This window comes from Bos indicus, chromosome 21 (genome assembly GCF_029378745.1).
Source record: "Bos indicus isolate NIAB-ARS_2022 breed Sahiwal x Tharparkar chromosome 21, NIAB-ARS_B.indTharparkar_mat_pri_1.0, whole genome shotgun sequence".
Taxonomy (NCBI): Eukaryota; Metazoa; Chordata; class Mammalia; order Artiodactyla; family Bovidae; genus Bos; species Bos indicus.
In genome coordinates, this window is record NC_091780.1 from 55,271,697 (window position 1) to 55,284,664 (window position 12,968).

Consider the following 12,968-nt stretch of genomic DNA (forward strand, 5'->3'; position numbering starts at 1 on the left):
AGTTAGTTTGAAATAAGATTGGGTTTTCCCAGGTAAGAATTTTGCCTTTGTCTTATTCTTTTTGCACATTTTCTTCATCTGGAGATTGGAGGGCTGGTCCTGGGTCTTTTAAGATAGACTCATTCTCCATGCCCAATTATAATGGGTCCCAATGGATTGTCCTAAAGGATATGGATACAGATACTAAGGAAGAATTTTCATTCTGATTTGTCTTTTAACCACATTCTAATTTGTTTTTCAGCCTGGAACATAAAGATTTAGACAGGCATACTTGTAGCAGCCCCACACAGGGAGCCAAAAAAAGCAAGTAAAGATTATCTTTTCTTCCCAGGAATGACTTAATCATACTTTGCATATATACATTTTTTAAAAAAGCACTTGAAGAACCACTGGGCACTTTATAATTTTTATTAACTTGGTATCCCTGAGAGGCAAATTAAGGTGTAAACATTGTTCTGCTTTACACAAAGGGAAATGGAGGCAGGTTGACTTACATGTAAGACATCTGGAACCAGAATTCATATCTGTTGATACCACAACCAGTGCTTTTTCCACAAGACTATACACAGACATACTGAACACAGTACTCTCATTTTTAAAAAACATTACAGCACACTTCCTAAACTATCTCAGATCCTGAGGCATTGCTTTATACTGGTATTTATTGTTCTCTCCCTGTCTGTTTAGGCAACGTAACTGAGATACCACCTCCCCTTAATTCCTAAGACTCAGGAAATTCCCTCAGCACCAGAACTCCAATTCATCATTGGTAGACATCATTACTGTCTACCACAGTAAGCTATGGATTTTAGAATATCCTATCTCCCCATTTCTCTCCCAGATCTCATTCCTATCTGAGAGCTCATTAATGTGACTGCAACAGGGCTACTTATCTCAGACCTTAGCCATTGGGCATCTTCTTTCCTTTGACCTGCCAATCGAAATATCTTCTCTCAGGATACTGGTTCCTGACCTTTGTCTCCCATGGGAGCTAGTCCCCTAAAACTTCTCATCTTTCTTACCCAGTGCCAGTCAGCTGTTGCCTCATCAGTAAGTGCAGCACAGGACCCGATATATTAATATTCTGGGGGATGGAAGCCCGTTTGTGATTTTCCTGGCACTCCACGTTTCAGCTGAAGCAAGTCCCTCTCTGCCCCCTGCACAGCCCTTATCGTGGTACCCCTCAAATTCTGTGCTACTCTGAGCTGTCTCACCTTCCTTAGTCTGTCCTTTGCCCTCTGTTCCCTTGCTCCCCAGTTTTCCCATTTTTCACTCATTCAGCATGCAGTTTTACAATTAGTTTTGGAAAGTTCATCTTGCCCAGTAAACCTTCCCTCTGAGCACTTCCTGCTTCATGAAACCTTCCTGGTTAAAGAGAAGGAAATACCTCTCATTTTTCCCCCAAACTCTAATGCTTTAGACCTTAACTTTTATGCATAGTGTTACTACCTAGCTTTCTAAATTTCTCTAAAACCGTTGTAGCTGTACGTGTGCACCATTTGTTCCTGTCAGTGTCATCTGTTGTATGTTGTAAGGACAAGGACGGGGTCTGTTTAACTTGTGCTGTACAGGCTCATACTACTGTGAATATGTGGGCAGTTAATTCAATACCATCTTTATGGTATCAGAATTACACTTGTTTGAAGAGCTGCTTTTAAAAATAGATGTATACAGTTGAATATGTGTGCGTGTGTGTGTGTAAGTATTGTCAACTCCACTGACCAAAGATAATCTGTCCTCCTTACAATTAGGGTAAAGAATTTTTGGCACCAAGTGGTCTGTTTTCCCAGTCTGTGGGAACATGGCCAGTGGCTTCTGCTCATCGCACGTTAGTATTGTGCCCACAGGGTGCGTGACACTCACCCAGGTGTTAGGGTGTGTGGATTATGGCAGTCCCTCTGGCAGTTCTAGCTGCTTTCCCTACTACTGCATCCACTTGCCTTCCTCTTTGGGCTTCTGGACCACAAGGGACAGACAACTTTTAGATGAGACAGACCAGAAAAAAATCACACTAGATGCTGTAAATACAACGTTACTCTATTCCAAAGCTTCTGGGGCTTTGAAGACAGTAAGAAATCCAGGGTTCACAACTCTCTGTTTATATGAGGTTTACACTCTTCCCCCATATGGCACACCTAGATTCTTGACAAAATGGTTTATAGGTCAGAACCAGACTGGACACTTAAAGGCTCCTTCTTTAAGGTAAAGGAGTGTGTGTGATAAGTATATCATTCTGAGCACAGACTTAAGTGAGCAGGAAAAAAAATCATTCTTCTTTGCATTTCCATTACTGTATAAAGAGCTAGACCCATTCAGTGAGAATCCTTACTACTTCTCCATGAAATGCTGCAGTGTGGGTTTTTCTAGTTGAAATGCAACTGAATAATGTGATGAGTAAAGAGTACACATCGGATTCACAGGATCTGCTACTGTGTCCTCTCTGTTAGGGGAACAACTCAGGCTCTGAGAGGAAAGGGTGTTACCGTCAATACAAGCAAGGAGAGGGAACGAATCTTTCTTTCATTCTTACTCTAGATCTGAGAGAAACACAGGAACAAGCAGTGGGGTAAATTCTAGACTGTTTGCTTAACTAGTTGGGCACAGATTAGGAGATGGATCTCACTACTGGAGAACTGTTTCCAAACAATTTCAATACATGTAATGAGGCTGTTTTTCTCATAGATCCTCAAGGGCTTACTTAGGTGCTGGCTGTGACAGAAGTTTCTCTCGTGTGTGGATCTCTCGGTGCTTGTTAAGAGCAGAACTTTTACTGAAGCACTTGCCACAGTCTTGACACCCGTAGGGCTTCTCTCCAGTGTGGGTTCTGTGGTGTGCACGTAAGTCAGAACTCTTGCTGAAGCTCTTCCCACAGTCGGGACACACGTGGGGTCTCTCTCCTGTGTGTATCCTCCGATGTGCACTGAAATGAGAGCTGTTATTGAAACTCTTCCCGCACTCTTCACACTGATAGGGCTTTTCTCCTGTGTGGGTTCTCTGGTGAATGATAAGGCTTGAGCTCTGATTGAAGCGTTTTCCACACTCACCACACTCATATGGTTTCTCTCCTGTGTGGATTCTTCTGTGGGTGATGAAATTGGAGCTGTCACGGAAACTTTTCCCACAGTCAAGACATTGATAAGGTTTCTCTCCAGTGTGGATCCTCCGGTGTCTAATGAGGCGAGCACTCCGACTGAAGCTTTTCCCGCAATCGGCACATTTATATGGATTTTCCACTTGATGGGCTAGCTGATGCATAGGGTGGGAGTTTGGACCAAAGCTTTTGCTGTATCTCAGATATTTATAGGGTCTCTCTCCCAAGTAAGGTCTCTGATGACTTGGGACCTTACCTAAACTTTCAGGGAATGTTGGTTTTCCTTTTTTCTCTCCCAGCGTGTTTTCCCACTGTCTTCCAGATCTGCATTCACTCTCATTGCTTTTACTTTGATTAAGATGCCGGGGAATTTTCCTTTCAGACCTTGCAAGTAATGTCTTATGTAGTTGTACTTCCTCAGAAATATCCCGTTTTAGATTCTCTTCATTCTCAAATCCAGCCTCGAAACCTAACATAAGAATAGAAATTTAAGTTACCCATTTTATCAATTATTATGTGTGACTGTAAAGTATCACATTAGATGACTTAACATAAAAATTAGGGAGCTCTAGATCCTAAATAACTGCTGCTCCTAAGTCGCTTCAGTCGTGTCCGACTCTGTGCGACCCCATAGACGGCAGCCCACCAGGCTCCCCCATCCCTGGGATTCTCCAGGCAAGAACACTGGAGTGGGTTGCCATTTCCTTCTCCAATGCATGAAAGTGAAAAGTGGAAGTGAAGTCGCTCAGTCGTGTCCGACTCTTAGCGACCCCATGGACTGCAGCCCACCAGGCTCCTCCGTCCATGGCATTTTCCAGGCAAGAGTACTGGAGTGGGGTGCCATCGCCTTCTCTGTCCTAAATAACTACTGTCTATTAAAACCTATTTGGTAATCTGTCACATGCTTCTCATCTACAGGGGAACTGATGAATATGTTCTTTTAACTCTTTTTCCTGGATATCTGGGATCTTCAGAAAATCCTCTCAGTATACCAAGAAAAACCTGCCAGATTTAAGATAAAACCATGACTATGATTATGCAGGAAAGACACTTTCTAATGCTGTATTTTAGCCTCATCTCAGGCCTGTCACGGTTTACATTCTTTGCCAGTAACTAAAGGGATAAGGAAAGAATGTCCAGGGAAACTGGGGAACTTCTATATTGAGGAAGAGCTACATAAGTCCTTTTCACCCTCAAATTCCATGTGTTGAGAATAAAAACAGGGTAGAAAGATACCTGTTGTCTTTCAAAGAACAAAAGGCCTTCTGAGAGAGAAACTTTGGTAGGTGCTCTCTCTTTGAAACTTTCTCTTTGCCCATGGACAAATAATCACTAGATGTTCCAAAGCACTACTCTAATGCCCAAACTAAGCTTTAATATTCCTCTAAGAGCCAAATGCCAGGCTTCCCAGGCCTAGGCTATGAGAATTTGTAGATACTTGGAAAGTTTCAGTTTGCAAATTCAGTTTGAATTTGTGGAATTTTCAGAGGTTTCAGATAAACTCTGGATCCCAATTCCCTGGACTAAATCTGAGAACATGTACCCCTTAAAGCACTATTTCTACCCAGAAGCCCAGTGTTAGGATTAGACCCATGAAATGGAGGTTCATTATATTAACTGAAATCTCAGAAACTTAAATATGTGACTATAAATTATGAGCCTCTGAGAGGGGTACTTAGCATTTCCTAAACCTAGAAGCTGTTACTTAGTGGAACATGTTAATAGCTTCATGGAGTTGATGCTCTGTGGAGCACACTTGGAGAATGCAGATCTAAAGAATATTTTGGAAAAGAAAACTATTGTTTATCAAATGCCCAAGTACCGTGCTAGGTGCCTCACTGTGGTACTTCACTTACATCAATCTTGTGAGGCTGGTCTTAATAAATAAGCAAAATTACAGGGTTAAGTAACTTGCTTTAAGGTACTCAACTAATAACATAGTCTATATTCACATACATATATATGTATGACTCCAAAAACAGAATTCTTCCTGCAAGGAGGGAAGCCATAATGAAGTTTTATGGTTTTTTTTCTTCAACAGTAAATAAGATTCAAAGGGTCAGTTCCCTCAGAAATTTCAGACTTTGCGTTAAGTGTGTCTGAAGAAAGAGATTATCAGGTTTTCATAGATATGAATAAAGCAGGCATACAGATGGTGTATAAGCTGAAACTAGAAGAAAAAGCAGAAATGAGAATGAGCTTTAAAAACCCAACTTCATGTACTGTGTGTACAGGACATGCCGTTTGGGAAATGTTAGCTTTCAGAGTCCCTGCCAGGTACGCTGGCTAGTAACTGAGCAGCTCACGTGCAGATGAGGGCACATTTACAAAGTCTGCAGCCATCTCAGATTGATGCTATAGCGTGAGGAGGCAAGTCAAGTGGAAAGCTGCCTAAATAGACAGGAAACCTGGAGAAAAGAGAAGAATCCCTGAGTATTGGGTGTAGAGGCCAGTTCTCCTGGTCCTCAATCTGATAATTTTTCTTCTAGATGCCACTGCCTCCCCTTTGCTGCTTCTACCTTAAGAACAGGATCTTACCGCTGGGGCTCTGAAATAAGACTGGAGCACGGGTCAGTGCCTCTGGAGGTATCTCGGGATCCTCTTCATCATCTTCAGAATCATCTTCTATGGCCTCGACTGCCGGCTCGGCTTGCTTTTCGGCTTCAGCCTCACTGGTCTCCTGCATGGGGCATAAGGCTGTCTCTTCTTCCTGGCCGTCACTGGGCCGGGCAGCCACCCGGGCATTCACCAAAGCGTCCATCTCTTCAAAGAAGGGACAGGTCTCTGGTGCTTGGCCATTCTTGACTTTCCGATAGCTGGTCTGTAGGCTCTTAAACTTGGTCCGACACTGCTCCGGTGTCCTGAGGAAGCCATATTCCCATAACCGCTCAGCCACGGCTCCATACAACTGGCTGTTGCGGTGACAGTTCCGAAGGGCTTCGTAAAACTGAGTCTCACTAAGAATTCCAAGGTAGGTCTTTGTCTCTTCATAGCCCCAGTGCACACCTGCCACCAGAAGAGAAGTTTTAGCACCACTTAATGCAGGGCTTTATAGCCGCAATTCCTCAGTCCTAGCATCTGCACCATGAAAAGTCGCCTAAGCTTGGGCTCCTAGGTGAGAAGGCAAGAACACCTCACGTTTCCAAATCAATGCAGACTCTCAGGATGTCCTGCTTCTCTGGTCCATATCAGTTTCACAGAGACCTTGACTCCTACATTCAATTTAAAAGGCCTTTTCAGCTGATCACAGTAGTGATCATTATGTACACTGAGGCAAGTGTACAGAAGGCATTTCCCCATTCTTCTAGCAGTTCTGGAGTTCTGATCCTAACTAGAAAATAACTGGTTACAAGACCTACAGTCAGTCACTGTCAGCCAGGAGCCATCCTTAAATTCTCTGATCAATGTTTTCCTACCAGCCCTACTTCCTTATAAATTAAGTCTCCCAAAGAATGTCTCAAAATCCCAAGGAACAGTCTTTTTCAGATTCATACTGCTGCCTAATGCACTCCCTTTTATGGCCCTTCTTCACCTGGCCACAGTCTCAAAAAGCCAGCCCAACAATAGCAAAGGCCTGAAGGGTACAAGATAAGAACCTGTGGTCATGCACCTTCTCCTTAGTAGCAGAGGACTGGCAGAGCCAGGAGGAGGAAGGAAGCAGAGCATTGAGCACCTCCTGGTCCCCAACATGGGCAGAACTTCATCAGGATGACTAAGAGACTCTGCTCCCTGAAGGTCCCTCAAGCTAAAGGGAAGGGAGGTTCCAAGAGCTTTCCTCCCACTTGAGAGCCAGGTGGCAATGACATTGCTTCCATTATCCTCCACTCTCTGCCAGTGAAGCAATAGGGAAATAATTGGAAGACAGAGAAAAAGCAGTGGAAAAAGACAAGGGCCATGTTTGTGATTTACCTAAATTTATTCCACTGACAAAAAGGGAAAGAGAATTATTTTTTTTTTAAAGGAAAAAGTACAAGACAAGAAGACTAGAACAGAGCAAAAGTAACAACACATAATAAAACGTGGAAGGAATAGATAAGTGTTCACAGTAGAACTGCAGCTTTGGAGTTAGCTCTGTCCATACCTTACAGTTGAGGACACAAACTGTGAAATGCTCCCCTGGCTGATGAGTGGGCAGGATTAGAAACAAAGCCTCCTGCTTCATATGTGGTGCTTTTCCCATAACAGCTTAGTTGTACAGATTACATCAGTAATAATGTGATATTTAAAGATGGTTCCATAGGCAAATAATATTTCAATAGAGTGTTAAACAAGATTTCTTGCTGCAAAACTGGGTCCTGTTAAAATGCCAATATGTGATGCAGATCTCATAGAGGAAACGTAGAAAATGTTTTCCCAACTTTAGACAGTCCTTCACTATGCTCTTTTAAGTAAAAAGGAACACATAATAAACTTGAGTTTGGAGGATAAAAATAAAACACCAGTTCATATAAGGCACTCAACAGATAAACTGTTTCTCCTTAAAGATACTATACTGCCAAGATTTTCTCAGCCTTCAGTGATTTTATAATCAGGAAAATATATTTTAAGAAAGAAACAGAAGGAATGGTACTCCTTTTCAGGACTCACTTGAATTTTGAGTGTATTTCTTTATAATATTTAATATTTTTCTTTACTTACTATTAACTCACTGGTTTTCCCACAAGAGAAGGAAATACATAAAGAACTGAGAAATACCTCTATTCTCTTAAGTGACAAAGCTGGCAAGTGACATTAAGTTTACTAACTCCACACCCAACCTCATAATTCCTCCGTCTAATCCTAAAATGCCAAGAAGAAAGGCTTACCACTTGGGCTACGGAAAAGGACAGGTGTGGTGGAGCTGTCAGGGTCCCGGGGAGTGGCCTCTTGGCCCACTTCGTCACTGTCGGACTCTTCAGCCGTGGCCTCCTCTCCCCCTTCATGGTGCCAGCCCTCTTGCTCTGGCTCCTTGGTCTCAGCATCACTGCCTCCCAGGCCAGAGTGAGAGGTCGCCTCCTCCGGGCCGTTACTGGGCAGGGCAATGACCTGGGCACTCATCAGGGCTTCCATCTCTTCAAAAAAGGGACAGGTCTCAGGTGGGTGGCCACTCTTGACTTTCCGATAGTTCTTCTGGAGACCTTTGAACTTGGTCCTGCACTGCTCCAGGGTCCGGAGGAACCCAAACTCCCGGAGCCGCTCCGCCACAGCCCCGTACACTTGGCTGTTTCGATGACAGTTTCGGAGAGCCTCATAAAACTCAGGCTGACTGAGAATTGCGAGGAGAGTTCTGGTCTCTTCATGGCCCCAGTGCACACCTGCCACCTTCTCATCCTCAAAGCCCCAGTGATCCTGGTCCACCCAGCCGCTTCTCTCTCTCCTGGATGGTAACAGATCAGCAGGCATTCGTCTGTCTTCTGTGTGACTGCCTCTTGGGAGTTCCTTCTCCTTGGAGCCCAGATCTGGGATCCATGGCTCTCCTTGCTCCAACCTGGAGACCATGCTGGATTTAGAACATGGAAATCCTGCTTGCAGGGAAGCAAACAAAGGATATCATAGTTTGGAATGATCACAAAAAAGTATGAATTCAGACTTGCTTTTTTTTTAATCCAAGAAGCTTATAAAGAAAAGTAAGAAAATGTTTTCAGAAAGATCAGTGGATTGAAGAAAGTGAGGAAAATACATAAAACCTCAAAAAATGAGAAATACTTTCCAGAGCCAGGTGACAGAGGAAAGTGTCCTCTTGTGTGTTCAGAGCAGATAATTCTGCTCCAAGTTACTGCTTAGCTCTCCTGACTACTTGTATGCAGGTCCTGGCACTGCTGAAAACAGTCACCTCCTGCCTCCTAGAGAGCTGACTCTTCAACGACATGGGAGTTAATCCGAGCAGAGCTCACAGTAGGCCCTCTGTATCCACGTTCCTCCACGTCTGTAGACTTAACCAACTACAGTACTGTAGTCATTACTATGGAAAGATCGCTGTGTATAAGTGGACCCGTGCAGTTCAGACTCATGTTGTTCAAGGCTCAGCTGTGGTTCTCTACTTGGGACTAGAGAATTAAACTCAAGAGTGATTGCAAGGAAGAGACTGTCTTCAACTGTTCCATTTCTCACACTTTGTCAGTAACTTCTAGAGGCTTTTCCCTCAGTATATATCCTTTATTCCTTTATTTATGAATGGGCACAGCCCATTCATACCAGACTCCTCTCTCCAGAACGCAGCACACATTCACCACTCTGCCTTGCCTTTCCTTTAACTCCCTCCCTTCTATGCAAATTTAACCCATTAGTGCCCCCCTGAAGCCTTCCATACAGCCCTCCTTCGTCTCCTGCTCTTTCAACCCCTATTGTACTCACACAACTGAGTAACAAGTCATTGTTTGGCACTGTTTGAATACAGTTCAGTTCACATATTTATGTTCACTTTTACATTCTCAATCATACTCTAGGCTCTCTGAGAGGCACCCTTCCTCGTTCCAAGTACCCTGCATGGTGTTACGCATGTTGGTAGGTGTTCAAAACGGATCGATTTTGCAAGTGGGGTTGAGGGACTGCATTTGGATGACTAGACAGAGACCACTACCAGCCTGGCTGGGAAGGCTGGCGTCTGGGATGATAACATCAGAATTCAAAACCACCTCAACAAGTTGAAGTGTTCGAGGAAAACAACGTACAACATGGAACTCAGCAGAGTACAAAGACGAGAAACAAGTTCCACAAAACCAAGTTTAAGAATAAGAACCAGGCACAAAGACAATCAGGAAGAGACCTGGGAGTATCAGGTGAATGATAATCATTAGTTGAGTTATACTGAAAGAAAGTATAATGAAATTCTGAAGTAAAATTCTTAGTCTGCCTCTACCTGCCAGACCCTCACTGGAGTAATATATATAATTTAATTCTCCACAATTAACACGATGTTTGAAGAATTTTCCAAAGGACAGTAACAAAAACTTACTAGCTCTGAAGAATGGAGCTTCTGGGGAAAAGCTTAAACAAATCTAGTTTAATATGGAGAAAGAAAATGACTAAAGGGAAGATAAGCCAAGTATAGAAAATAATTTTTATCTAGAAAATTCAGACTTAGTGTCGTCATTACCAGGAGAAAAGAAATTCCAAGTCCTGGTAAAAACTATAGAGAGCCATTCTCTGGCAGACTTACCAAAAGAGGAAGTATAAGAGTACTTATCGCAACAGAGAGCTAAGCTACTTGCCTTCAGGAGGTCCCCAACAGCTGCATGCTCCATTTCCACTCATTCCTGAAATCCATTTCCCACTCACAGCTCCCAACCCTACTTCCCAACTTAGAACGGCATCCTATCTTCCCACATGAATCTACTCCTCACCGCTCCTTTGAAAAGGTCTGAGCTTCTCCTTTGGGTTCATCTGCTCCTGTGGTCCCAGGTCTGGGCTTCTTGCCCTCTCTTTCTTGGGTACACCCCTGGGCTGGGGTTCCACTGACTCCTGCCGAACACTTAATAACTCTTGTGATGATTTCAGGGGTGTCATCTTCTCCAAGCGCACTTCCTGCCCCTTCACAGAGACTGTGACCTGGAAACAACCCCCATGAATTGTCACTGCAAGGTCATAATGAGGGGTATTCCCAGAGGAGTCTAGTTAATATCCCAAAAGAGATCATCCCTTTGGGACATGGCTAGGGTTGGGGTGGTGGTAGGGGGTTGGTTAATAGAACAATGGTCTTTCTTACTCCATTACTGTTAGCTTAGAGCAGCTGGAACTCCAGAACAAAATAGTAAACCCAATTCCACACTAAAAAAGGATTCCCCTCTCATTATGTCGAAAAGTTACATTCAGGTGGCATCTCCCAATAACCTGTCTGAAAAAGTTACCTTTTGAAGGACCAGAAGTAGGAGCATCTAATGGAGACTGTGCCTTAATTTGGCCTTTTATCCTGCCCCTTCCCAGTCACATACTTCTGAATTCCCCCTCCCTGCTCACCGAACGTCCAGGTCTTCCAGGGTCTCTTTCTAAGTCTTCCACCAGAGTCACTGCCTCCTCTCCACTTTCTGGACATTGCTTTTGTACCCAGTTCTGGATCTCCCCAGGTAAGACGGTCAGGAACTGCTCTAGCACCAACAATTCTACAATCTGCTCCTTGGTGCGCACCTCTGGCCTTAGCCAACGACAGCAGAGTTCCCAGAGTTGGCTGAAAGCCTCCCGGGGCCCAGCCACCTCCTGATAATGAAATTTCCTGAAGCGCTGTCGGAAGGCCTCAGAGTTAGAGCCATTCCCTCTCAGGGTGGGTTTGGCCATGGTTCACAGCAGGAAGCAGCTTCCCTTCACTTAAAGGTCTAGGTTCCAGGGCTTACACCCATCTTCCCATGTCCTTGGAGAATCACCTGCAGATGAGTCTCTCTCTGTAAGCAGTTTCCTCCTAGGGCAGAGAGAGATGGCACTATCAGAAGGAATGTATGTCTAGGGTCTTGCCAGAGCTGGCCTGACTGCCCATATGCTCCAAGTGGTCACCTGAGGTAGCACCAGCTTCAGGTCAGGAAGTCAAAACAGCATGAAGGTGAGAGACCATTCAAAGGCTGCATTTCTGGGCAACATCCAGGGCAGCCCAGAGAAGCAGCAAAGGATATAAAGTACTGTCTACTCTTCCACCGCCCCCAAATCTGACCCATGGAGCTCCCCTGACCAGTGAGTTCGAACCATTTGGGAGACCTGGAGCTCGGGAGGTTCTAAAGGCAGGTCACCATTCTGCTGAAGGTAACAAAAAGCCTCTGTCCAGCGGGTCGCAGCTGATCTCCGCCGTCCTTCCCCAGGCCCTCACAGCCCGCCCCTCTCCCTGAGACTCCACCACTACCAATTCCCACCCCAAACAAAAATCAAGTACTGAATACTGGGTCTCTGTTTTCCCTCACAGCAAAAGTAAGCGCTCAGTAAACATCCGGGAACTACTGACGGGAAACCTCGCGCATTGAGAGAAGCTGATTTTGGCTCCTGAAGCGAGGTCCGGGTGGGTTTGGGGAGAGTCACACTGAGTTGGTGGAGAGAGGAATTCCGAGCGGGCAGTAGTCATGGGTCTCCTGAGGACGAGTTCGGGTGGTGGCCAGGCGCTCCGAGGTTCGCGAGCGCGGAGCTCAGGTCTAGGAGCGGCGGGTGCGGGGTTCCGGCCTCTTTGTCTTCGTTCCCTCCGGCCAGGTCACTCTCGGAGCCGTCATGAGTCCCTCCAGAGGCCTCCGACCGGACTAAGGCGCCTTGAGGGCACCCTGTGGCACACACCTGAGAGCTTCTTCCTCTCAGGCTATCGCTCAACCCGCTTGCATCTCTGCCCACCGGCCAGCCTCACCCAGTCAGGGTCTGGCTCCAGCCCGGGCTCGCCAGCCTCCCAGTCCAGCTTCCAAACCGGAAGTCCGAGTTGGTGCCTCGGGAGTCAAAGGCGCATGCGCAAGGGCAGCTCCCGCGACTCTTGCGGGGCACCGGCTGCAGCCGGCGAGTGGGCCCTGCTGAGCTCGGCGCACTTCCGGGACGCGGCGCGCCGGCTGCTTTCTGGCCTGTCTCCCCTGCAGTTGTCTCGGCGGGTAAAGTCAGGAAGAACGGTGCGTCCCGGAGACCTGTGCGCGCATAGAGAAGGGAGCGCTCGCCTTCTTGGTCTCCAGCTGAGGCTCTGGAGGAGGGTGCGACGGATATAGGGACTCGAGGTCCGCCGTGGGAATGATCCACGAACTGCTCTTGGCTCTGAGCGGGTACCCAGGGTCCATTTTCACCTGGAACAAGCGGAGTGGCCTCCAGGTACTGTCCGGCTCGGAGCGCGGGAACTAGCGAGCTCGGAACGGGTGGACCTGCGCTAGCGCTTGGGAGGAGGAGTCTGAGGGAGCAAGAAGGCGGGGCTGGCAAGGACCGACCGAGGCGCGGGGGGCGTATCCCTGGACGGGTC

At 45.9% G+C, this 12,968-nt stretch overlaps 3 protein-coding genes across 8 annotated transcripts in view; 2 read left to right on the top strand and 1 right to left on the bottom strand.

The window, feature by feature from the left end:
- The window catches only part of MAPDA (N6-Methyl-AMP deaminase), a 34,147-nt gene extending 24,219 nt beyond the window's left edge, over window positions 1-9,928 (top strand). Inside the window, exon 13 of one of the 2 annotated variants that reach the window (XM_070775536.1) lies at window positions 9,517-9,928. The gene's annotated coding sequence lies outside the window, so the exon portion shown is untranslated. Of the gene's footprint in view, window positions 1-5,580; window positions 7,547-9,516 lie in introns of those variants that run through there. The other variant, XM_070775535.1, reaches the window with a different exon arrangement.
- On the bottom strand, window positions 394-12,149 carry ZSCAN29 (zinc finger and SCAN domain containing 29). Of its 5 annotated transcripts, none has more exons than XM_070775531.1 (6): window positions 11,994-12,149; window positions 11,027-11,462; window positions 10,414-10,618; window positions 7,897-8,592; window positions 5,630-6,097; window positions 394-3,560 (listed from the first exon to the last, which is right to left on the bottom strand). In XM_070775531.1, the coding sequence occupies exons 2-6, from the start codon at window positions 11,339-11,341 to the stop codon at window positions 2,695-2,697; spliced, it is 2,550 nt and encodes an 849-aa protein (XP_070631632.1). In that variant the 5' UTR covers window positions 11,342-11,462; window positions 11,994-12,149; the 3' UTR covers window positions 394-2,694. The 5 variants fall into 5 exon arrangements, with proteins under 5 accessions (XP_070631632.1, XP_070631633.1, XP_070631631.1 ...); XM_070775532.1 differs by having other exon boundaries at window positions 11,953-12,091; XM_070775530.1 differs by having other exon boundaries at window positions 11,925-12,057.
- Window positions 12,150-12,646: 497 nt separating this feature from the next.
- Window positions 12,647-12,968, top strand: part of TUBGCP4 (tubulin gamma complex component 4) — a 44,988-nt gene continuing 44,666 nt past the window's right edge. The window contains exon 1 of the mRNA XM_019983412.2: window positions 12,647-12,823. Coding sequence (XP_019838971.1) covers window positions 12,746-12,823 — 78 coding nt within the window. The 5' untranslated portion in view covers window positions 12,647-12,745. The remainder of the gene's footprint in view (window positions 12,824-12,968) is intronic.